Raw genomic sequence first — 26,789 nt, forward strand, 5'->3', positions numbered from 1 at the left:
TACCGGGTAAAACTCAGGTGAGATTTTCCATGGTTTTCCAGCTTTAGCACACTAGTAGCAAAGTTGCATTTTCCCACTAGACAAGCCAACACTGTGTCCTGCTCCAAGAGATGTAGGGTGCCAACTTCTTAAATACAACTTGACAGGTCTCTTGATATCTCCCAACCCAACCACTACCAACAGAAATCAGCATCTTCGCAGGTTCATCTCAGAGCTGTGATTGCACGGAAGCAGTCAGAGCAGGAAAGGCCTGCTGCCTTTTAATTAATTCTTGAGCTAAAATTAAATCTTTGCAAAATGTGGTGTAACTTTCAAGAGTCCACCCACAGACAACTGTCTCCTTGCTGTAGCTTTCAAGCCTAGAGGACAATGATTTAAGGCCATGCACTGGTAGCTTTAATATCATACATCACCACCCATCCTGCCATTTCCAGTATATTCCTGTTACAGCTCACCAGCTGGAACATATTCCAGTTTCATAATTTCAAGTCAGGCCCATAAATACTTAATGGATATTTCTCAACCCATTTCTTTTAAAAACCCGTTGATTATTCTTGCTTGCAGCAAGTACTCCTTATAAGTCCTTGACCTCCTATACACATACACAAAAAAGCTTTGGCTGTTTCCCTAAAGCTTGAGCCATTTTCATATTCTGGGAGGGTTTTTATATTCTGGTATCCCAGAACTGGCACTTGTCCTCCGCCCCCCCCCCCCCCCCCAAGTTTCTCTTCCTACTCTTTCCTAGCGAATTCCTTATTGACAAAAAGATCATCTACTTTACCTCTCCCATCCTTGCTTCCCTCAAAAAATCCTTCACGACTTATTTCAGAGGAATTTGCAAGTTGGAATACATCTGCATGGTCAGATCACCCTTCTTCATAACCGTGATGTTTATAGACAACTTTTTTTAAATCAAAGGCACAAGTATTCCTACCCATCAAGCCCCTTTGCGCTTGAAGGCAGGGAGTCACTTGTCCAAGTCTGTCGTGACCAGATCACACTACAATTTTACTTGAGCTATACTCATCATTTGTAAGTTTGTCACTATTTTACAAGACCTAAACTCCAGCAAGTAGTATGGCAAGACAAGATGCCAACTAGTGTCTTTGCACCCAAAATAATTCTTATACTACACCTGACCCTCAAGATATGAGGAACCTTTAAAAAGATCCCGTCTTACTTTGAAATAGCCCTATTAGATTATAAAACTCCAAATTGATGCCCTGCTGAGAATTTTTAAAGTCTTCTCCACTGTGTTCTAAGACCATATAAGCAAAACCCCAACATTTAATGAAGTGTAAAACTAATTATTATGAAATAAAACTAGCTGTTCACAAAGTGGAAAAACATCACATTTTCATGTCCTATTTTCCTTTAAAATGTATTCTCTTCCCATCATCTAGAATACTTTGCAAATGTAAAAATAAATATTCTTCTTCACAGCAGAGAGCTGGCTTGAAGGCTACAAGTGCAACAATAAAAAGCTTCACAATTTAATGGCCCTTAAATGCTCAACATCTTTTTCACTTAATGTAAAATCCATCTGATCTAATAGCTGTGACTGAATTACATGTATGTTTTTTCTATTAAAAGTTAATTTTCTGAGTTGGCAGAGCAATACAAGCATTAGATTAAAAAAGCAGTAATCTCTACAAACTTTCCAAGATTCAGAGATATTTCCAAGTCAGCTACTCAAAACAAAAAAAATAAGTCACATATTCACTTTAAAAAGTGCTATTACATAACAGAAACACTGTGCCAACAATCAATTATAAGCTGCATTACCTTGGTAATGTTGCTTTACTATTTCATGGAACAGGTCACAAAATACCTCGTGTGAAGCACCCCTCAAACCTCTTAGATGCATTCATTTACATTTGACATTTTTGTGACCTCCCATTTCTTCCTTTCATTTATCAGTCATGTTTGTCCATGAATGCATAAATATTGAAAGCTTCCTTCACTAGGCAGGTGATACCTCACGGTTGATTTTACCAAACACATGGATTATCACTGCCATGGGAACTTCACTGATACACAGACACAGCCCAGATTTTACCTTCACCTTCATGAGTCAATTGAGCCAAAAAACCCCCAAACCTACATATCGCATTGCCAAGGGACTTACTCATTCAGTTTGAGCCTGGAGACATCCCCATTTGTACAGTATTTAAACAATCCACACCTATTAAAACTCAAGACGTTAAGCTTACTTTCCTGCATGCTATGATTTTATAGTATCACCAATACCAAGGTAACAAAAGACTCTGTGCTACTGTGTGTTACATGAAATATTGAATTACAGCGTTCCCAAAGAAACTCAGATTTACGTTCTCATTTCTATGGCATATCTTTATCTTGCATTTATTTCTAAAGTAGGACTTTCTTTCCAGGTAAGTACTTGAAAGTCCAGGCAGGCCTTTCTTCCCAAGTACAACCCTGTTGTTAAGAACAGTGTTATGCAAAAGGCAAAGTAACTGCAATTAAAACTCCACAACCACCTACTGCCACCAAGCTGGCAAAAGCTCTGTGGCACCGCTCCTCCAAAAGGAAGCCGTTTTCTGATCTGCAACTGAAACGTTACTACAGAAGATGCACAGCTGAGCTTGGTGGGTTTCCCTCCACACCTCCCCAACAAGTAGCAACATCTCAACTTAGTTATCTCCTTTTTAGGATCATATTGACAGGAAATACAGAGGAGTTATTAACAAAACATTTTTAAAAAGCAAAAAAACCCAAACCCACAACATCCACACAACTTCCCCACCCCAGCTACCAATTCACATTTCATAGAAAAATGGTATTTTTATTTATTCCTTTTAAAAATATACGTACTGCAACGGATGAAGCCAGCAATCGTATTCGTGCTTCAAGTAACTTGACATTGGGTTGAAGCTGCAAAAGTGATCTTGAAGTCATTTAACACAACGAAAAACCTCAGATCTATGCCACTTTAATCCAGCTGCTGGAACAGCAGTTACAACAATTAAGTTTCTTACTGCATTGAGACTTCAGTGTACAAACGCAGTGTTTCCAGGTAGCTGTTGTGGTATGGGTCAAGGATTAGAGTAACAGCGAATATTTTCAACTAGCAGCTTGCCTTTAAAGATGTTTCAAGCTAGTGTTTAAGTGGCGTGTTAATCTTCCCTCCCCCCCTACCCTTAAAACAAAAATGGCAAAAGTAACTAGCAGAAAGACATTACTTTATCTACTAAAAAATAAAAGAGACTGTAAATATAATTGAAAAAGCTTTTAAATAGTTAGCCTCACTCTGCAGAAAACCTATGTTTGGAGATCAAAATACCCACATAGTACACCTGAGAATATATAAAGCTATCAGAAAATTATCAGTGAAAAGCACTTCACAATACCCTGTAGATTAGCTGACTCAGTAAACTTGAGAGAACATATTTACTGGCAAAGGGAAGGTTTAGACAGATCAGATCTTGAAACAGTTCTACCTACATGCAAGTTCCTCTTCAGAAAACACTCAAATGCATATATACTCATGTACTTTTTTTTCCAAGGTCACATTAGAGATTTACAAGAACCCTAAAGAGGGCTTCTGCTTATTAACTCAGAATGCAAGCAACTCCTTCAAAGATCCAAGGAAGAAAGCATTGTTCCAGTCATTGTTTAAATACAGTAAAGTTTCACTTACACTTTTCATGCCCTAACAACTTAACAACTGTACTCATTTTCACGTCCCACTGGCTGGATGAGATAATCTAAACCACCAAAATTTACATTAAGCTAATGGTGAAATTAGACCCCTTCATTTTCAAGTTACACCAAATGAATGGATTTTGGGAGTGCCAAGAAATTATTCTGCAAAGATGGCTCAGCATGAAATCAGGTAGCAGTGTAAGCTATTAAGTGAATACGCTTTCATCAAAAGTAGGAGTAAAACTTCACCGGCTCACCCCCAAACCTCATGACTGATAACAGACAGCTTGTCCTGTTTGGTGTAGGGGTGGCCAGAGTCAATTTACTCTGAAGAACTGACAGAAGCTTTGAGCCTCCATCAATGTCACCAAAATTTTACCAACCACAAACTCTGGAAATAATAGAAAAACCCAATAATCCCAGCAGACGTCTGAAAAACAAGTGTGTTACCTGGTATTCGAGAGCATTCAAGTGAGTTCGATATCCTTCACTACCATGAATATTTTGCCAAACTGTTTACATTTCTTTACCTTTTACAGAATTGACCACTACAATAACAAAAGAAGAAAACATTTTATTGATAATGTAGTATGGGAGAAATTTAGAAAAACATACATAGAACTCCCTCAATAAGGAAACATACAATATCAAAATATGCTGAGTTAGTATATCAAAACAAATTCTCTCTAATAAGAGTTTCAAGTAATGCAATCATAAAAGAATTTGGCTAAAAAGTAACGTATATATACTGAGATGTTTTCTGTAATAGTCCTCTAAGAAATTAAAGGAAAGCAGCAGTAGATCTGTTTAACTACAGACACATATTTAGTAAATATATTATGTGTATTTATATAATAAAAACTGCCCTGCACATTCATCACTATGTCTGTATCCTCCTCTGTGTGGCAGTTGTCTCTTCAATTCTACAAGACTGCCCAAAAAGGGACAAAAAAGGAAACAAACATACTACTACTAAAAAATGAGACCCAAGTCTGTGAGGTACAGCTTGTTGGGAAGCCCTGTTAACAGGAAGCAGAGAAGTCAGCACTCTGACTTAGGTCTTATTTTTCAGGAACATGGAAGAAGTTTGTCTTTTCTGCATCAGGATGCCAGATCCCTGCTTGCTAGTTATAAGCAAATGCTTTCGACCAAGTAGACTGAAGTTAACATGGCTACTGATAGCACTTACACTGTTTGCTCTATTACAACAGCCACATACGTTATCAGGCTCATTTTTCAATTACTTCCTTTGAATAGTCCCAAATTTCATGTCTTCTTTCATAAAACTTACTTATGGGAACACCATCCTTCAGTTAAAAATGAAGCCCTGTCTTGTTTAATAGGTAGATTCCAAGCAAATAAAAATTCTCATTTTATTAATCCTTACTATTTGCATCTTTCCCCATAAATAAGATTATAGTACATAATTTACAGTTAAAGAGGAAAATACCTTAAACTTCCATGAGATAGTGTTTGAAAATCCAATACCTGAATTATCTAGTGTACAGCTTAATGAGGTGCTCAGTCTACACCCATATTAGGCTTAATGAAGAATGAAATTATACAGGACTATTGCGTTTAGATCAAAGTGCTGCTCTACAAACCATGACACTGCAGCCCTACTATTTTAGCCTACAGTAATCGATATTACAATGCATTCATAGAAAATCTTGGGGGAGGCAAACATAAAAGTTAGTATTTTGATGGGAAACCTGATTTAAGTCTTGCAAAAAGCAAAGGCACTATACCTTAAGCATACATTTAAATAAAGTCTGTAACTTGGCCAGCCAAGTTACATCATATACCTAAATACCTTTCATCTACCTTTGCAGCTGATTTACTAAGCATGTTGTAATATGTCTTGATCAGCTTACATGACAAAATAGCCACTTTCTCTTAATCGTTAAAGGAGATATACAGCTACAATACTTAGCCAAGCTCATTTAAACATAGTTTATTTTTAACCATACCATGAGAGTTCAAGTTATAGGATAAATTGGAGTTTCTGGGTATAGGCCTTGTTTTAAGTGGTCAATCAGACATTAAAATAATTTAACTACTATGTCATCATTTTGACTGTCAACTTGTATACCAATTTTAAAGGATGCTCTACATCTTTTATTAATCTAATGAAAGAATTGACAGATCTGAAACTTAATAGCCCTACTTTACTGTGTTACAAGAATAAACTATTTCAGCTTTGTAAGTTGTTTCATATTTGGAGATTCTAATTGCAGCTATATTATCATAATTATATAAATCTCATGAAGGTTATCACTACCGTAATTACAGCACTCCTACAAGATGCAGCAGCCTTCAAGAGCAATGGCACTAAGCATGTCAGCAAACAAGTCCCTGTCTCATTCGAATGATCTGTAGTAAAGCAGCTTGGACATCTTCATCCATGTGACCCTAGAGCAAGCAAACAGTTAAAAGAAAAATTAAAAATCCCATGAAGTATCAACCGTCCACTGCTAATGTTAGAAGATTCTTCAAAATTACCCAGAAGTCTTAACTCATTGCTGTATTTTCACCACTCTCTGGGAAAATACTTTAGGAATCCTGTTGTTTTTTGCTCATGAGAGAAGGAAGGGTCTGCCTCTGACACAGCAGTTTCCTTTAGGAAAATACAATGTGGGAAAAAATTACTGTTCCTATCCTCTGGACTCCACAGCCTAGCGCTGTAGTAATGGTCCCTCTTTTGCATGCTTAAGTATCTGAAGTCCTAAGACTTGAATTAGTTGATCAGCTCTTTGTTCAGTGAGAGCCACTGGATAAGTCTGCATTACGTTTCCAACTTCTACTTGACCTCTCTCCAGCATTACATGGGATGATGCAGAATTAACAACATGCTCACATCACCAGACACCATCACCCTTCAAAGCAGGTTACTGTTATATGTAGTTACATGTAGACAAATGGCAATAAGAAGATGGCACAATAAGACTACAGCTGTGGTATGTGTTTGCTTTTTTGTTGCATCAGCCCATTCTAAATTAAAACTCTCAACGGGAGAACAGGTACTTGATGCTAGTTTCAAGTTTATTTGAGGTCTTTCAGTATGGCAGTTAGAAACGTGTCTCATGAATCTCTACGTTGAGATGACAGACTAAACAATCTGAACTTGGGACTATCATACCTGTACAGCACTAAGAAGATGTGTCCGATAAACTGAAACTACCTCTTGATGCTGCCTTTTAGCATCCTATAAAAAGAAGATAGGAAGAGGAGGTGAAGTCATCAAATTTTTAACATCACATCTGCTCTTGTCTATTTCCAATTTTGTGGGCTTGGTTTTGTGCACTAATAGACTAGCCAAAGCAGAATTTCAAGGTTAAAGTTAGCTATATCCCCTCCATTAATCAAGAAAAAAAACACTGCTTCACTTTTTTTATTGCTTACTTGTAGCAAAGCAATTTTGCTGAAAGGCCATCAGAGACAGGCTGATCTAGTGTGTCAGCCCGGGTGCTAAGATTAAAAACTTGTTTCATCAACAGCATTAGCTATTTGTTTAAAACCACCCAATTTAAGAACGCTTTGCCTTATAAGGGTCAACCTTGCAAATACTATTAAAGATGTATCCTACTTCTGTACAGGTTTACAAATAACTAACTTTGCTCACATACATAGCTTTAATTATGAGCTTTATCGAAGTCACAGGGGCCACAAACGTGTTTGTGCACAAAAATCACAACACTTACCATAAAGTGTTCCCCTTTACTGTTAGTACTTAATGATAAGCAATACAGTTCAGTGTTTTCAGACAAGGGAACACAAAGTCAAATCCATTAAGAAAGGATGACCTTACTTCCTTTCAAAGTGAGAAAACGGCTGGTGGTTTTTTTGCAAGAAAATATTAATGTGGAGCTTGCATACAGAAATGGTCTTGGCATGAACTATAGCAGCGTATCTCGTAAGCACAAATTCTCTCTCAATTGTTTGTGTCCTTTTTACTTGGACGAGTTCCCAAATGTTGCAACCCATGTGCAGAAGGAAGCAGACAAATTTACAGAGAAGCAAGCAGTCAGGGGAAAAAAAAAATTAATACTCTACTTTTGAAGTCTAAACCTACAGTCAACCCCAGCACTCCAGTGACCACATACATATTTCCTTGTTTATACAAGAAACTGTAAGCAGTGTTACTGCATTTCAGACAACACCTTGCATGATTACTCACAGCTAGCTGCTGTTGCAGTGTTTTCACTTGGTTCTGGAGCATTTCAACCTGCTGGTTCTGCCTCTTTGAGGGAATCCCAGTGGTGTACGTAAGCTGAGACAAGCCATTAAGAGCTTGTTTTAGCCGCTCGACATCATTAAGCAGCTCTGTTATCTTTAAAAAAAGCACAGGAAAACCTCATTTAAGGATTTCTCAATTACCGAAAACTAATATCCTTTAACATTTTTTAAAGTCTGATGAAGATGAGCAAGCATAGAAGGGTCTTTGTCCTAGCTTGCCATCACACTGGCTAAGACTTCGCAAAGAGGACTTCATTTTCATGACATGTTACCACTCATTCACATTCTGCTTCCTAACACTGAAATCTGTAAGGTATGGAGGTATGGACCCTGGAGGTCAGTCAGTGACATAAATGACTTACGCTCTAAAGATATTCTAGGTCTAATTTCTAAAAAAGACAGCAAACAGTCAGCAGACAAGTCAGAGATGCTGAACAAGTACAGCTCCAATGGAAGAATACCCCAAAAGTCTGAAACTCAGCTTGGAAGTTTTAATAGAGTTTAAACACTACATATGATGCCTGAAATGTACGAGGAATTCGGAAAACTTAGTATACTGCTACCAAAACCAGGACTTTGTCTTAGCAGATCTGGGCCAGTCCTGGGTACCTAACGCTCAGTGCACAAAGTCGTGCTTGCGTACCTAAGCAGCTATATTTGAAGTCTAGTTCCTTACCGCTAAACTGTAAGTGTCTAGAGCATTAACTGACACATCCTACCTTGTTATCCTTGGCTTCCACCTGCTTTGCAGATTCCTGTATTCTCTTCTGCAAATCCATAATTGTTGTCAATGATTTATCACACCTTTCTTTCTGGTCTTTAATTTCTTGCTCAATACTGCAACTCCGTAACTGAAGCAACTCCTTTTCATCCTTTAAAGAAAGCTCACTCTTTTTAGCTTGCAGAGCCTCCTCGCATGCTTCCTCATACTTTTTATTCATATTGGATAAATTTTCAGCTATGCTATTAATTTGGGCCTCCAGAGTACTTTTCATGGATTTGTATTCCGATATGTCAATCACTTCTTTGCTCTCCAGGTCCATTAAAGCTTGTTGAGTAAGCTGAATCTCAGACTGCAACTTCAAGATTTCCTCATTTTTAACTTGGTTTTCTTCTTCCTTTTCTTTCAAGCTGTTTTTCGTTGCTACAATTTCTTGTTCTAGCATCTCCTTCATTTGTGTATATTCTACTATAGGTATTGAACATTTTTTTAGATCTGACAATTCCTGCTGTAGTTCTCCTACTTTTAGTGTTTCTTTGTCATAACACTCCTTCTTACTCCTGAGGGCTTCCTTTAGATCCTCTATAGTATGGCCAAGAGCCTTCTTCAAGGCTTCAATTTGCTCTGCTGAAAGGTGCTGAGCCTGCGTAGTTGTGGGCTGCTCATCTTGCAGCTCATCTTTCTCTTCTTTTTCACCTGTGTATTTCTGCAGCAATTCTCTCAATTGCTTATTCAACTCCTCCATTTTGCTTGTGAACATTTTTTCCATTTCATGGGATTTCTCAGCAAGGATATAGTTCTGCTGCAAGTCATTTTGGATGGACAAAACGCCATTTCTGAGCTTTTCATTCTCCTGTTTGCACTTCTTGTTTTCCTCCTCGCTTTCTCTGCACTTCTGCATCTGTTCCTGCAACTGTGCTTTTAATTCTTTCATCGTGGCTTCAAAGCTTTGTTCTCTGTCTTCAAAGGAGGCAACCGGTGCATATTTTGACTTAATGCAGTCTTGAATTGTGTCAAGTTCCTTCTTTTGGGCTTCAATTTCTGCATGCAACTGCAAAATTTCTTCTTGACCCCTCCTATATTCAGCCATAATCGCAACATTGTTCTCCTGAAGTTCTTGCATGCTTTTATTTAAAGTAGTCACTGTAGTTTCGTGATCTTTTAATTTTATATACTCAGTTTGTAATTGATTCTGTAAGAGTTTCACCTTATTTTTCAAAGTTCCATTTTCTTCATTTACCCTCATGAATTCTTGCTTTATCTCTTCAGTTTTTTCCTTCAGGTCTGACAGCTCCCTATTAGTCTCTTCTAGTGTGTTATTCAAGACTGTTTTAACCTCTTCATGTGTCGTAACCAACACATACTGATCCCTGAGAGTCTCTCTTATGACTGTGTTTTCAGAGACTAGTTTGCACACTTTTGCTTGTTCCTCATCATATTTTTTCCGAAGCTCAGCAAGCTGCTTTTCAAGTTCAATGCCATTAGATTGTAAAGCTTCCACTTCTTTTTTGTGCTGCTCTGGAGACAGGTACACAGCTTCGAAGTGGCTGATATTCTCAGTTAAATTGTTCTTCTCTGCCAGCAACTTTTCAGCTTCTGCTTTGCTTTCATTGTACTTCTTTGTTATTTCAAAAAGCTTTTTGGTCAGGTCACCAACAGTCAGATCATTTGTTTTCTTCAGTTCTTCGTGAATTTTTAAAGGCACGTTCTGGCTTTTAATTTCAGTTTTTAGTATCTGGATTTGCTGCTTAAGCATCTTGTTATCAGTCTGCAATCTTTCAAGTTCCTTCTGCAGAGTCTGGTTCTTCTGTGATAATTCAGAAATTGTCTTCCCCAGTTCCTCATTTTTTTGCTCAAACCCACTCCTCATTTGTTCATGGTCTTCTGGCTTTACATGCTGAGCAAGTTTAGCTTTCTGACTCTCAGATTCCCTCTTTAAAAGCCGAATCTCTGCCTGAAGTTTTTCATGCTCTCCTTCCATCTCGGCTAACTTCCTTGCTTTCTCATTCACTTCATTTGATAACACACTCTTCATATTTTCAAATTTCTCTGAAGTTACAGAGCGGGCTAACTTCACTGCTGTTTCTTTGAGCTGCCCTTCTAACTCCATGACACTTCTTCCCCTTTTATCTCGCTCCATCTCCAACTTAACAAGTTCCTTCTGCAACCTTTTATTTTCCTCCACTAGCCTTCCTTCATCTCTCTTAAATTCTGCCACCAGCAATTCATTCTGCTTAATCTGGTTCCTTAGTTTTCCCACTTCAGCAGAGGCTCCTTCATACTTCGTTTTCATTTCTTTCAACTGATCCTTCAGCTCCTCTGTCAGCTTACTGTTTCCCGAAGCAGCTTCATTAGTCAGGTGATCTTTCAGAGCAAGAAAGTGGGTCTGCATTTGCTTAACTTTGCCTTCAGAGTCAAACATTCTTTTCTGTACATCTTTTAAAGCATCTTCCAGTTGTTTTATCTGTCCATCAGATTCCGCCTTGGTTCTTTCACACTCCGATGCCAAAGCTTTGCATTCAGATACCTTGTGAGACAGTTCTCTCTGCAATTTGCTAATTTCTTCTTTTGCTGCACCATAGCAGGTCCTCACGTTGTCAAGTTCTTTCTTTAAAGCTTCCTTCTCTGAACTGGATGATTGGTTAGGCAGGGAGAGCTCCAGGGGTCTCAGCATAGACCTAGACTGAAGATAAATGGACACGAAAATGGATACCTGTTTACAGGTTTGACAAGTCATGTACATATGAAGTGTCATATACATAACTGTCTTAAACCTATGTTGATATGAGCATAAAATTTGCCTGACATTTCTTTTTTTGTTAGAAACACACTAATCTATTCTTGCCTATATTACAGAAAACGTGTATTTCAGCTTTTAAACAGTAAAAATCTTGACTATAGCTCTACATTACTGTCTCTCATCATCAGACCCTATTGACATTAAAGTGCAGGTACAGTATACTCATTTCATTTCCCTTGTTATAGCATTTATAGTTAATCACTCATCTGCCAGAAGAAATTTAATTTATTAAGATATCTCCCCCATCCCTCAAGCATGTGAAAATAATTTTAAAAGGAATCAGAACAGAGTATGTTATGGTTAACAGAACCTTCTCTCTGAGAAGTCATTTAATTTACTGTCCAGGAAAGGATATCTCAAAGAATCAGTTTTGCCCTCCTGCCATGTGGTCTTCACCGCCAACCTTCGCTTCACTACCAGCCGTGATGGCTATTACACAGCACAGGCTTGCTCCAATGGTCTCATTCGTGTCCCAAGGACCAGAAAGCAGTATGTAGCTTCCAGACACAACTAGCTTAAAGCCACTTAATTCCTGCCTGGGACACGGTTTGGGTTTTTCTTGGTTGGTTGGCTTTTTGTGACCCCACACACCCACCTTTTTTTTTTTTCTTTTTAAAGAATTGCACATCAACTAATTTTAAACTTCAACTAAGAATAAAAAAAGTCCTGAGACCATTGGGATAAGATTATGTAAAACATGGCAGAAGAGACTGGATTTTTCTGTGGTACCAGCAGGACAGACAAAATACATGTGAAAACTGGCAAGAAAGCATAGGATGTACAGATTTATTTCTAGCCATCACTCGCTTCTGGAAGCATTACAGTTGAAATACTCAAGTGTAAGAACAGCTTGTCAGTTAGGACCAATCTTTATCATACAGGGCACACTGTAAGGGTCTGATGGACCTTGTTTATGACTGAATTGTTGCTTTAATAGGTAGCTAGCTAACAGCAAACAAAACTATCAGGAAATTATTGTAGAGCTGGCAGGAAAACAAAGTCTTCTAAACTTTAGCTGAATTTAAAGTAGAAAAAATTATGGACATGAAAAAGCAATTGCACTTTACACTGTGACTGCTGATCCAGTAGTCTGTTGATTCAGTTTTAAGAATGCTCATTACAGACCAGACCGTTCAGCACCAACAATTTCACAGCATTTAAAGCTATGTCACATACGTAACTCTAGAGGGCACCAGCAGGTAAAAATAAACATAGCAAAGCAAGTATTATTGAAAAAGTAGCATTCAGAAGCAGTGTTTAATATATGTACATTTATAAGGATGTTTAGCTTTCCCAAGCATAACTATATTATAATTCTCTCAAGTGGTAAAATATTTATTACCTGTGATTCCACAGCAAACACTTGGCCTTGTTTAAGTAATACATCTTCTTTTCCTAGATTTGCAAAGCAAACGGCGTTTAGTCTCTGTTTAAAAACAGTAACACATAATCACAAGAACTATGATTTTCCTTCCTAATTTTATTTTGTTCAATGGGACTGCACTAGGCTGCAGGTTGGCGTTTAAGCACTTGGTATTAAAATAACTCCACCTTAATGAAGTCACATCGGAAGTCTGGACAAACGCCTCCTAAGTAAAGAACAGCCCTACTATGCCACGCTAGATAAATTGTTTTGCAAAACAGTCATGAAAGCCACCTTGAGCTAGCTGCACGTCTGCACATGACCACACCAGGGAAAAGCATCCCCTTGCACGCCAAATAATGATCCTTCCTGACAGGCGGCCAAACAGCTCTCAGACTGTATTCTGAGGTTTAAAGTATGGACACACACATTACACTTGGCTACAGTTATGACCAACAAAAGGAAGAGATGACAGAAAAACCCCACCCTCTATGTATTCTAACACTACATCACTCATGGCAAGTTTTAAGAATGAAATATACTTACTATTACCAAAGTTACTTCCGGATCCCACAAAGTCAACCTAAAAGCAAACAGCAAGAAACACAAAAATAAAGCTGAAAATTAATTTCAAATTTTTACTATATGCTAAGCTAGGGATTAAAGGGCAGGGAAAAGCTTTTACAATGAGATAGCCATTTAAGACTTGCAACAATTTAAATTTACTTAAGTATTTACTACTGTAAATATCAATTGCTATAGTACATTTCAAATCAATTAACGTACTTCATAGTATTTGAGTTTAGCTTTGAGAGCTTCAATAGTTCTTAAGCTTTCTTCCTGCTGTTTTTCCTTGGTAGTTAGGATTTTCTTCAACTCATCTTTCTGAAAGAGAAAGAGTGCCAAATAGCCAAAGCCACAAGAATGGCCAGATTCATAAGATCTCAAGCAACTTTTAAAAAAGTTTGGGGAGAACTTCAACCAAGGTCAGCACTGAAAGAATCCCTAAATTTTTGATTCTTAAGTTCCACAACACTGCCCCTCTACAAAAGGAGTCTTGAAGAATGAGTCAAGGGAATATGCACCAACATCATTTGCTATTGTTTAATTTATTCACATTTACTAGTCTTGCATTACTGAAAGTCACTAAAGAGATACTTAAAATATTAAGTCTGCTTTAAAGGTGCCATAGGGATTACATTTATTATTTGTAGTAATAGAAATGCTGCGCAGCTGTATAAATGGAGTGTATATCAGTAGATATTTCATTTAGCATTTATAGATAGCTTTTCTCTTCAGCTTTAAATACCATTACTTAAATGCGATAGTCGCTTTCCCTATTTCATAGTTCTATTACACTTTAAAGGTGATGTATCGTACCTCATTTTCAAGATCATCTGCAAACATTTGCTCCTGCAAAAATAACAAAAAATTCCCCCACAAATCATTTTTTCAATAATGTTTAAGGGGCTTATACACAGTTCATTAGTTGACAAGTCTACCCCAGTTTCTAATGCCACATGCTTTGACTGTTCCCCTTTCATTTACCATCTAACCTCCGGTAAGAAAAATAAAGAGAAACAGAAGTTAAGGATGTTTGACAGAGCCATGTCTCTTGACATGCATCCTCAGAAACTGGAATATCTTTTCCATTATCTAGATCATATTCTACTGAGGCAGAAGAATATAGTTTTTCACTAGAAGTTTGCTGATTTTGGAAAACGAGTATTAAGGAGTTAAGTTTGTTTTGTAAAGGCAATGCTTAAAAGAGAAGTTCAGACAAACCAATGATTCCAAGGAGAAATATTGTTTCTATCCATGTACTCCGTTTAGGGGAAGCTGCATACACTGTTTAAACGTACTTCTGTGAAAATACAGTGAAGGAACAAATGCGACCCTCCACAAGGCAAAAACAAAAACAAATCTGTTTTTATTTTCTTCCTCAATTGTACTGGTCATGTTTAGACCTCCAAGAAGGAGGTTTTTTTAAAAACAGGATTTCAAATTTGGGTGAGATATTCCCTATTGAAAACCCTGTTCCTATTTTTGCCCGTTGAAGATTTTTCTCTGTGTTTCCACTTACAGTAACAGCTGGAAAAGAAGCAGCGGCTATGATGAAGTACTGACACACAACACCTACATTTATTGTGCAGATGAAGTTTTCTCTCCAAATTACAACATACCAGAACACCTCATGGTTTATATGACATTGTGAAGTATAGCCATAAGTGTTATTGCTCAAATTTATGAGTATCAGTGAATGACGTTGTAACATGTCTCCTCACATTTTGAGTATTATTACAAGCTTTTGCAGCAGAAGAAAATGGCAGTGACACACATAGAAATAATTCACAGGAAAGCAATGAAGACCGCATCCTAATTACAGGTTTCTACTTCTACCAGCCTTCACTGTCAGCATCAGGTGGTTATTACAACTTTCACATCAGGTTATTCTAATACTAGGTTTACCTCATTCAATTGCAGCTGTAGCCCACTGATTCTATCCAGCAGCATCCTTTGCTCCTCTTGCACTTCTCTCATTCGATCTTTCAAATCTTGATTTTCTAACTCCAGCTCCTTAAAAAGTAAAAAAAGAAAATTAAAAAACAAAAAAACACCACACTACACAGAGATTGGGAAAACTAAAGAATCTGAACCAACAGTTTTAACAGTCATTAAAGACACCAAGCCTTGCCAAACAACTCTCCTAATGATTTTGTGGCCTTACTCCAGGTCTGTTCCATTCTCAAGGTTTACCTAAGTGCAAGCTCCCAAGTCTTCAAGCTTTTTGGCTTAGATAGCTCATTCTCATATAAGTGTACATACAGGCTTTGAAAGTACGAGCAGAGTAAAATTATATTCAATGCTGGCAGCACCCAAGAGGCTGCTCATCTGCTGTCTGTTAACAAGTAAAAATAACTAATGTTAAAACAGTTCCTGAAACCCAACCGCTGCAGCCAAAGGTGTAATGAAAAAGCCTCACCAGCATGAAGCACAGCAAGCTTTAAATGTGCTAACTGTTCCAGCAGCCACACAAATCACCCTAGTAACGTATAATAAATACTACACATGAAAACGATAGGTCTTTGCGCCGTCAATCAGTCCAGTGTTCACATGCAAACAATAAAGCATGTTTAACTCTTGCCTGATAATCGCCTTCTTAACTGTGGTAACTACTTTAGCTCAAACCAGAGAAGTTGCATTTAGAGATCTTTATCCTTTTATTACAAAGCATTTCAGAACGAAGGCCTCAATTTTTCAGTGGTTTGTTCCCCATAGCTTAAAACGTTGTTTACCTTTTTGAAAACTGTAATGACATAGTAATGAGATAAGAAAATTAATACTGGTTAATAGAACAATTATGACACAGGTTATTTTTAGTAAGGCACTTAAACACACATCTCTTGAGAATGTTAAAAAATAAATCTTCCTGGTTTGTGACCCTATGATTTTACTGCAGGCAAAAGTAATAGACAGAAGGTTAAGAGACAGAAAAAGTTAAGACATGAAGCGACTTGCAAGTATTTATTACACAAACAAGTATTTTTTTCACTGAAAAACTTTACAGCTTATCTGTGTAATTGCCACATTACACAGTCATGCAATTAAGTTTTAAGTAAACAGTAATATATGACCTTTCTTAACAGAGTCACTAATGCTTACTTACAAGCACATCTTGTCTTTAGTATGCCTGGTTCATTAGGCATATGGGAATACACAAGTCATAGAAATCCTTCTCTCTTACCTGAGCATTATGTTCCTTCTGATACAGCATGACATTCACCTCCTCCTGCGCATGCAGCCGATTCCACTTCTGTAACATATTAGTAATCTGTTATTCCAACAGTAAACTATTAATTTATATTCCTGTTGTGTTCTGCAGACATCCATTTCAGGGGACAGTGGGCTACTCTCAGCCTCCGTTTCAGCTTCCACTGGGGGGCAATACTACCAACATTCACATTTTGACAGATTGTTTCTCAGTAAGAGGTCACTCATGATCTCATCCAGACAGTAAATGGGATGCTTGTCAAAACTCTAATCCTGAATATGCACATCATCGAATATTTTTCAAACAGAAATTGACACACCATCTGATTACAGAGGGAAACTTCTCAGCTACACATGAAGTTAAGAACTCAAAAAATGCTGAACTAGTTTTGCATCATAGCACAATCTTAATCACCCTCTCAACAATACCAGCACTATACTGCCTTAGGAGACATTTAGTATAAGCAGCCTTACCTTTTGTTCAAGCTGCCCTTTCTTCATGGTATCTCTTGCTAAAAAAAGCACCACAAAAATAGGAAGTTAAAAAATGCATTTCATTCAGACTCATGCAAGATATTCAGCTAATTCTATCAAGTTTCACTCTTGAGAGGACATTCAGAAATAGATTCACCACCGCCCTCCAGTTAATCAGGTAAGGAAACATTCACAAGTACAAAGTTTTTCTATAAATAATGCTAAATAACTCCTATGATCAATGCTGCAATGCCAGGTTCAGCAATGTTAATACCTTGAGGCATCAGAGCCTGCATTAACCTTAAAAGCTGTACTAAAAACAAGCAAAAACCAAAAGCCTTCTTTCCCCTCCCAAACAGACAGTTTATCACCTTTTTGTTCACAGGACTACAGCTGCCCTCCAAAAAACAGTTCCTGAAGACATAGCAGTGGGAAGATACACAATTCCAATGAAAGAGTAACAGCAAACTGTTATAGCCATATTCTTCATACCTTTGCTGGAATCCTCACAGGCAGCTTTTATTAAAGCCAAAATGTCAATATTGTCACCAATTCTGGCATAGTAAGCACAGTCATGACCAAGGCCATCAGTCAAACTAACATCCGCACCATTTCTGAGCAAAACTTCTACTGCATCCTTGCAGCCGTATTCACAGCCTAACATTAAGGCAGTCCTGAGGATGGGGAGAAAGATTGCGTTCAGAGACTCAGGGATCTCACGCTTTAATGGAGCAATCACTTACAGAAATAATCCTTCATACACTTATGTCTAATCACGGAAACTTGAGTCAAGGAATCCTTCCTCTATCAAGAGGGGAAACTAAGCTTTAAAAAGTCATTTAGTCAATGTTTAAATATTTGTTTAAAAGGAAACAAAAACACTGTAATAGCAGTATTTTCATGAAACCCAGCATAAACCCAATGCCTTTGAGAGAGCCAGCCAGTATTTTGAAAACTGATGTGACTTTTGGCTTCCTCTCTATTTAGATAGAAATCTCAGCAGACACAACAAACACCAGACAAGAAGTTTAGACAAAGTTCGGGGTGGGGGGGAGGCAAGTGCTTGGGAGCCCTGGCAATCCCTTCCAAACACTTGCCAGCTTCAGAACATGCAATGCAAGTACCATGCTTTGTCCTACAGCAGCCTCATGCCCACTGGCCACCAGGCAGTCATCCTCCAAGAAATAACTGGCAGAAGTGGCAGCTACAAATAGAAAACCCCTCCCCTGGCCCCCTTCCACGAATAGAGAAACAAACATTTCAAGGCCTTTAGGTCCTTTTGGAGCTGCAATGGGACTCAAGTACTTCTTGACAGAGTACCACTTTTGTCATGATCCATTTTGCATATTGATCCCAAAGGGTGCAAGATGCAGCTCTGGACAGACAAACCCTTAAAGCAACCAACTGCAGTTTCTCTGCTGGCAGTAACAAGCCTGTATGTGTTTTAGATGCAAGAACAAGCAATAAAAAAAGGCCACGCTTATTTGCATTATTGAATTGGCACATCTACTTCTGAACTAAATCCCAGGTTCTTTTCCACTGAATTTAGCATATTTATTCTGTAGCCTGAAAGCCAAGAGACAGCTTTCTACCCTTTAAATGTCAGCAGGCATTCTGACAACCTTCTGCATGCGTTACCTGTTTTGTTTGTCCCTGGCATTAACATCTGCTCCTCTGTCTATCAGAAGCTGACAAACCGTGGGACGACACATCTGAGTGGCCAACACTAGTGGTGTCCTCCCGTCCTGAAAAGAGGAAGGGGGAAAGAAATAAGGAAAGGGAGAGAAAGCACAAGAACTCCAATAGGGTTTGTACAGCAACTTACTCCATCTTTTGAATTCACTGAGGCCCCATGATCACACAGTAGTTGTATGCTAGAGGAACAGTCTGACATAGCTTTCAAGAGAAAAAGAAAGAGCAAGTTATACTGCTGAAAACAGCCTTTGTGAAACCCTCCAACACCTCCTTGGGTGTATTAGTTTCACAAAAATCCATGCAACTAAGTAAAGCATGACAAGGCTTTATGACTTAGTTCTCACGCAACCATCTCAAAAGCACGTGAAACAAATCAAATACTACTGCTGAAGACACAGCATACCATGATGAGGATTCAGAAAAAGTAAAGGTATCTTAACCTACTAACATCGTTGCTCTAAAACACTGCTCATGATACTTGCTTAAGAATTTACTATTCAATTTACAAGCATCAGAAGAGACTTTCATACCTACAACCTCTGTTAAGTCTGTTAACAACATTCATTGAGGACAAAATGTCATGACAACATAAAACACTTTCTCCTACTATACAGTCACCAAAATAAAAAGAGAAAAAATTGGCCCATCTGAAAATTAATCCATTAATTAACTCTAGATTTCATACTACAGTTACCAGAAAAGCAAAACCTTTTACCTGCGTCATGAAGAGCAGTTCTTCCTTGAAGATCCACATTCTCCGTTGGACAATTGTACTGTTAAAATAAGTAACCCCGGTTATCAGTTAAGATTCAGATTGCGTTTACAAAACATGAAGTGTTTTGAGGTTTGAATTAAAGCAATAAAAAGTGATTTAAGAAAAAAAAAGTCTGTAGTTTACAAATATACTGACATACATGAAGAAAAGCTACAGGTACATGCATTTTAGTGTTCTAAACACATCGATCAAAATTTGTAGAAGTAAATTAAGACTGTGCAAAGAAAATGCACAATTCATGACAGACTTTTCACAAACACTTTCAAATGTTCGTTCACTATGGCTAAGATCCTCCGCTACTTGTCATTACTCCTTTGCTACCAGTATCACTACTAGTTCTGGCACTCCACAGAAAAAGTATCATTTATATCTGCATGCAGACATGCATCAAATAAACAGAAGATGAAAAGAACCCATTAAAAGTTCAAAAAGAAATTCAAGTGAGCATAACCTGACCCCAGAAATAAATGAAGAAAAAAATATCACACCAACTTAAGACAACCACCCGATATTGTTTCATTAATGAAAGATTACTGGCTATAAATGCCCATCTTTTGAAGAAAACACTACTCTTGAGCAGACCTTTCAGTGTTACTGTTCCTAAATGCAAACGTATTCAGAGAAGGAGCACTAGTCTTTTAAAAGACACTCAACTCTATTTTCTTTAAGAGGTAGAAACTACAACTTGATTTGATTGTCTATATGAAGAGAGGAAAAGATGTTTACTTTCTTTATTTTAGCACTCTTTCAGCCACAACCTGTTATTTAATATGAACAGGTCTTTTCCCTATGACCATCTTATTTCTAAGAATGAATGTAATTTTTTAAAAAAAAAACCAAAAACAGAGACATGAGTGGCATATCCCGATTTCAAATCAGTATATTTAAGAGCACTTTTTTTCTTCTCAAGAATAAAAACCGTAACAACAGACAAGTTGTATTTTTCAGTACCTGCAACAGCTTCTGCAAACATAAAGCATGTCCGTATTTTGCAGCTAGGTGCAATGCGTTTCTACCTAATAGGAGAGATCAACATCAATTCAGGATCTATTTTGAACATGCATTAGAAATACCACACTAACTCAACACGCCTATGCTGTTTCTCAAAGTCTATTACTAATTACATAATGCTAATCCATAAGAAATTAATTTGTACTTCACTAAAGCATTAGCACAGTTTATTTCATCTCAATAAAAAACTGTTTTCTGCCACCTCCATAATTCCATATGCTTCATTACTGCTCATGTGTTAGGTATATGAAACAAGATACGTATGTGTCATTAGACTGTTAGATTGATTTCACAACAAGAGATAGTTTAGATCAACATCCACATGACTTTAGATACAATGGTCACTTTTCCCCCCTTAATTCTGCTAGTACTGTAATTAAGTCATCTATCTCATATATACTTCACTATTTGCTAAACAGTCTTTGCTTATTTTAGACAAACTTCAATCAAGGATTCAAGTTCATGAATAGTGAAATTAGTCTCAAAATACTGCAAATGGCTCCACATAAGCATTTTAAAAAAAAAACCTGTCACATGAAAGAAGGCTAGATTATTTCTGTAATAAAGTTGAAAACAAGGCAATATTTGTTAAGCATGTTAAATTATGAGGTAAACAATCTGAGGCAAAATTAGCACCCATTTTTAATTACCTCTTTCATAACACTTTCACATAAACTCTGATCTCACACCTGCAAACCAAGAGGGTAGCACAGAGGTACTCTGAAGTTTTGAGGGCTCAGTATGGATGCACGAACACCTACCTTGTCATTTAATTCTAATCCTCATTGCATACAGTACTTTACAAGTCTCAGTGAAATACGCTTAGTATTTAAATGAACATAAATTCATTTAAAATAGTTCTTATACTGCTATTCTCAACCAGAAATACCAATCTCACCAGTGAGACTGAAGCAGCCTGTATATACAGTTATAGCAGCACAAAGGCAAAGTTCACAAGTTCTGCTGCATGTCAGGGGCATTCATGAACTTGTATTACTGGCCATGACCAGTTTCCTCTAAGTTCAGCAACAAGTTAAACAGATAATTTTTTTGCCAACCACAGGGAAGTCCATGGAAAGGAAGAACATCTATCCTATAGTTTAGCTTAATCCCACTCAAAATAAAAACAAAGCTGAGAACTTTTGCAAGTTGCACTTCAACATTTGAGGAAGCCTACCTGCAGCATCAGTGGCTGTGATATCAACTCCGTGAATAAGGATGGTGTTCAAGCAGTCCAGGTTTCCCTTTGACGCTACAACATGGAATCTAAAAGCAGAAGATACCTTGCTTAAGCACAACTTTTATAAATAAAAATGGTGTTATTAACCAGGAAAGTCAAAGCGAACAGCTGCACACTGCAAGCATTACACAAGACAAATCCAGCTTTGGACAGCATCCAAATCCAGTTAAGAGTTTAACAGGTTTTACTTTAAGGAACAAGATAACTTTCTGGAGAAGTAGTCATTATTTACCTTGAATCAGTGCACCAGGTGAAAAACCAATATGCTTTCCATTTCTCTTTAACATTCAAATCTGGCAGGAGCAAGCTTTTAAACACTGATCTTCACTTCAAAGTGAAGATTGTTTATGAGAATTTGACATTCTAGCTCTCTGGCATTCCAGTTTAGATGAGGCTAGAATTTACCATGGTGTATTACATAGATTTATATATTAAAAAAAAGAGTTTTCAGAGCAGCAGGGAGATTTAGGAATTGTATACATTTCCGTCGCTTCCCAACACCGTTATTGGAGTACTGGAAGTTACTTACGCAGCTCTCCCTTCCACATCCAGTTTAGTAGGACTGACTCCTTTTTTGGCAAGGATTGAGGAAACCTTCTCTACATCGCCCCTTTCAGCTGCTTTCATTAACCTGTCATCATATTTGTTCCAGTCTGTGTTCAGCTGTGTAAGAGGGAATTAGAAAAGCTAGTGAGCTTATGGTACACTATTGATCTACTAAAGAAACTTCAATAAAAGGCTGAATCATATGCAATTGGGGAGATACAACAAAAAATACCTTGTTTGAAAACAGAGTTGTACCTGTTAAGATGTTTAGAGTTATTTATGTGTAACATCACTGCAGCATTTCAATCAGGCTGTTAGCATTGAATGGACAGTGCTCCGAGACAGCCTGGTTAAGTCACTTTAGTCCTAAAGGAGACCTTTAGGGTCAAACCTCTTTGGTTTTCCTCATTCTGCTTCGGTCTGTCTAATAGGACTAAACTAAAGCCACACACAGTAGTTCCCTATCCTCATTTTCAAATAAATTTTTCAGACATATTTCATATTAGGTTGTCTTTAGACATCTCTTTCTGGCCCCTCTATCTGCAATGTGAGGCTGCCAGGACAGCTATCTTTTCATTGCATCTTTATTTTCTCTTCTCCCATCATGGATACTTCAATCCTGACCAAAAAAAAAGTCTCTCCCCCCACAGTGGTTAATTAACAAACCAAAAAAATTCTGCATAGGACTGTGATGAGCTAAGGACTTCACACAACAAAGGAAGGGCTATCATGTACTTGTACACGTACACACTTTATAGGAGAGCAACTTGTAATACCTCAAAAACATCGCAGTGTTTCTAAAAGGGAATTCAGAAGTCATGCGGACAGGGAACCCCACACAAGACCAGCTATAGCTCTGCGTTGTTGTCCTGGTACTTGTCTAACTCAAAAGCCCCACTGAAGGAAAGGGTAGATTGCCAAGGAGACCCGAGTTCAGTCCTTCATTAATCGTATCAGAGAACATTTCCCTAATGCCTAGTTATGACATTTTAATCTCTCCACTATGCACATTAAGAACTGCCCCCCCCCTTTTCTCTGCAGCACCTATAGATCTGAAAAGCTGTCTCTTCTTAGTCTCATGCCCTCTAGGGAAGGCACATCAACTGTCCTCTCCCATCAAAAAGGCAATTAATTAACTACATGAAAACTGGAGGGTTTCTTGTTCACCTTTATCGTCAATCATTTGAATTGTAACAGTCTCAATAAAGCAATCAAGTATTTCATTTCTGTATATTAAATATCTGTCCATGCCTCAAAAATCACAAGTTAATAAGCAAGATGCAACACAAAGGAACAGACAAGTGAGGAACTGCAAGTAACAGAGCTCAAAATACTACTGCTAACAACTTCCAATCTAAGTAATCATCTCCAGGATAAGCTTTCTGGTATTCATAAAAAAAATTATCTCATAAGGAAGTGGGCAGATAAAACACAGCTGCTACAATTTTCCCCTCTATCAACCCTTATATAGTAAAGGTACCATACAGAACTCAACAGGTGAGCTTTGTGAGATACTTAAACAGGACAGTCATGAAATATGTGGTCAACGGCAGACCTCAGTTTTCATGAATTCAGCAACACATGAAATATGTATTAAATTTAGCCCTCTCTAAACCAAGTTCACATTTACCAAGAACAGCTGAGCTTCCCAGTTTTACTGAAAGTTACACTGTTTTTCCTATCTAATGCACAACTAAAACTGATGAAAGAATATCAGAAAAGCAAAAAGCAGAGTCCCTATTTTCACCTTACCAACTCATACAAGTTGCTTTTCCTCCAAACGTTCTTTCATCCACTCGCAGGGGTGCTGAGTTTGACGGTGCCTCCCAGCCCACATCACCGCAGGCTGCTGCAGAGAAAAGCACTCCTCTCCTCCCCAGCCACTCTCCCTCCGCTTCATGTGCCTCGGGCCAGGGGAGCACGCTCACCCCACAGCTGCCCAACAAGCTGATCCATAAGAAAATGTCCAGAGAGAGAACTGCCATCGAACCAGCTGACCTGATCCGTCTGCAGCCACATACCAAGGAATGGCTCAAGCACAGAACAGGGGACAGCAGTGGATCCCATACCAAACCGTACCCAAACCCTGCACGGTACAAAACCAAATGTTGAAATGCTGCAAGTCAACATAAGTACATGCACGACATCAGTACAGAAACATACTCACTAATTCAACTCATTCAATTTGGCCATTCTTAAAAACAGATCTGAACAAGCTCCCATAGGTCCTAAGCAGTTTTCAGATTTTAACATCAAATGGATGCGCTAAAAATATGCAAGAGGATGTGTCAGACTGTTCAAAGGGTCAAAATTTAGCTGTGTGATATTCAAGAGATTAACATCTACTGAGCAGTAGAAGAAAGAAATTCAAAGTTTATAGCTTTAATTGCCTGCAATTACCAAAGCAATGTAGAGTGCAAAGAAAGTACAAGTCAGTTATAAATAGACCACCACGCATTCAGTCTCAGACATTCGTCACCCTCCACGTTTTCCTTGTTTACTTTAAATTTAGAATTTCAGGCCAAAGGCCAAGCATCCCACCCCAAAACACAGAGCTTGTTCTCTTTACACTTTTCAGAAATTCTGTTCTGTGACAGAAACCTCACGGCCAAGCTGGACACTGATGACTTGATATTCAAGCAGCTTTTAAGAGACAAAAAAGGCTTATAAAGGTGTATTATATTCAAATCTAAGTCTACACAGCAAAAGAATTTACTGATAACAGTGAGACATAAGCAGCCTGTAGGTGCATGAAGTTACTTATCACTGTGGATCAGAAGTTCCACGCCTCACTGAATGAAGAGCATTAAAACTGGTAAACCTAGTAATTTCCAAAATAGACCAGCCAAAGAGAGGCTGAAAACATTTTTGTTTCTCGAAGCGAGAAAGCAGCCTATCAGTCCCATATCCTTCATGTTGGGTTCATCACAACACACTCCTCCGCCTCCTTAACGCGCCAAACCCACAACGCAGAAGTCTTAGTCTTCATGTGAAAGCAAGAAGAGCAGTAATAGATAAAACCAAAAGCTACGTACAATCTTTACACTAAAAAATATACAGTTACATTCTATCAAGACAGGACTACCTTCTCCTTAAAACTGTCTTACCAGCAAAGACCGAAATTTTTCAAGATTTAATGTAATGACATCTGGCAGATCCACAATGGGGAGAGCCAATGCCAATTAGCCAGTTCTCAAAGTGCTCAGAGCCCAGAGCTGCAGGAAACAAGGTCTCGCCTTGCGCCAGAGCCAGGGTTTGCTAGGTAAAAGAGGAGATACAAAAAACCCAGAACAAAACCAAAAGAGCCACTGCCACCACCCTGCGCCTGTGAAGTGATTTGTATAGATAATCATGATTAGCTTTATTCCCCATCCTCATGATATGAACAAGATTACAGTAATCAAAAAGTCTTAGCAATAGCTTATTCAGTACAATCCTTGCTAAAAGTGACATGAAGTAATAGACAACTAATGAAATTACACTCACTAGTGTTGCCCTGCCAAAGTGCAATACCAACTGTCAATGGATGAAAACATCCGTTACCCTAAAAGCCAAGCCAGCCTGGCTGGCGTAACGAAGGCTTCACACTGGCGACATTACTGCTCACAGCAAAAGCTGCATGCCTTGCCAGCGGGACAGACAATATTTCTCCGCAGCTTGGCAAAGCTTCCTCAGCTATAAGCTGCTTTATTATGCAAGTTTTATGTTTCATTTTTAAATACCTTAGATACTATACATAGATAGCATCAAGCTCTGTTCCCTCCGAATTCTTTTGCGCGTGACACATTTCACATCCTTAGAGGAAAGCGATCACATCTTGCATGTTTGCAACTGGGTATAGATTGCTGAGTTTCATACTTGCAGCTTACACTCGCTAGCACAAACTCACTCGATAAATCTATAGAAAACCCTTCACCAGCCATTCTTTCCTCCTATTTTGTAAATCTTCTGATTAACAAGAGCATTTTTTTTAATCACTATCATCTTAATATAAATACTTTTTCCTTTGCTTATAACACTTAGGAAGCGGATACGATTTACTCACAATGTACTAAATCAAATATTATCACCCAAGCATTTAACATTTACAGAAAATTCCTCACAGAAAGAGTTGTTAAAGGCAGATATAACTCACATTCATTAAAAAGGAACAGTTACAAAACATTTACAAAATTCAATCTTTCACATTTTTGCAGTTGCAAACTATGGACATTAATATGAAATCTAAGATACCTACTGTATCTTTAGCTGCACAAGAAAACCAACAAGTCATCATAGAACTCGCAGCTTCTTGTTGCCAGAAGCAATCAGTTTATCTCGCATCAAGTGACAAACCGCTGCAGCTCACAGAGCACCAAGCCAGAGTTCAAACCGGCTGCTTCGAGAAATGTATTCTCTCCACCGCCCTGAATTCATTGTGTTCCATCCTTCACTTAGCTTGGACCCCCAAGTATGTGTTCCCCATCTTCAGGATCATCTTCAGACTTCATA

General features: G+C 38.1%; 1 protein-coding gene across 1 annotated transcript; it reads right to left on the reverse strand.

Moving 5' to 3' along the window:
• Positions 1 to 4,332: 4,332 nt before the first annotated feature.
• On the reverse strand, positions 4,333 to 26,574 carry UACA (uveal autoantigen with coiled-coil domains and ankyrin repeats). Its single transcript, XM_059823700.1, has 20 exons — positions 26,536 to 26,574; positions 22,282 to 22,415; positions 21,690 to 21,778; positions 20,453 to 20,517; positions 19,442 to 19,499; positions 18,857 to 18,927; positions 18,670 to 18,776; positions 17,524 to 17,705; positions 17,011 to 17,069; positions 16,532 to 16,573; positions 15,256 to 15,363; positions 14,167 to 14,199; positions 13,573 to 13,671; positions 13,339 to 13,369; positions 12,766 to 12,818; positions 11,451 to 11,453; positions 8,622 to 11,336; positions 7,844 to 7,996; positions 6,806 to 6,871; positions 4,333 to 6,078 (listed from the first exon to the last, which is right to left on the reverse strand). Exons 1-20 carry the CDS (start codon positions 26,572 to 26,574, stop codon positions 6,007 to 6,009), a joined length of 4,179 nt encoding a protein of 1,392 aa, XP_059679683.1. The 3' UTR covers positions 4,333 to 6,006.
• Positions 26,575 to 26,789: the final 215 nt, after the last annotated feature.

Source organism: Gavia stellata, chromosome 13 (genome assembly GCF_030936135.1).
Source record: "Gavia stellata isolate bGavSte3 chromosome 13, bGavSte3.hap2, whole genome shotgun sequence".
Taxonomy (NCBI): Eukaryota; Metazoa; Chordata; class Aves; order Gaviiformes; family Gaviidae; genus Gavia; species Gavia stellata.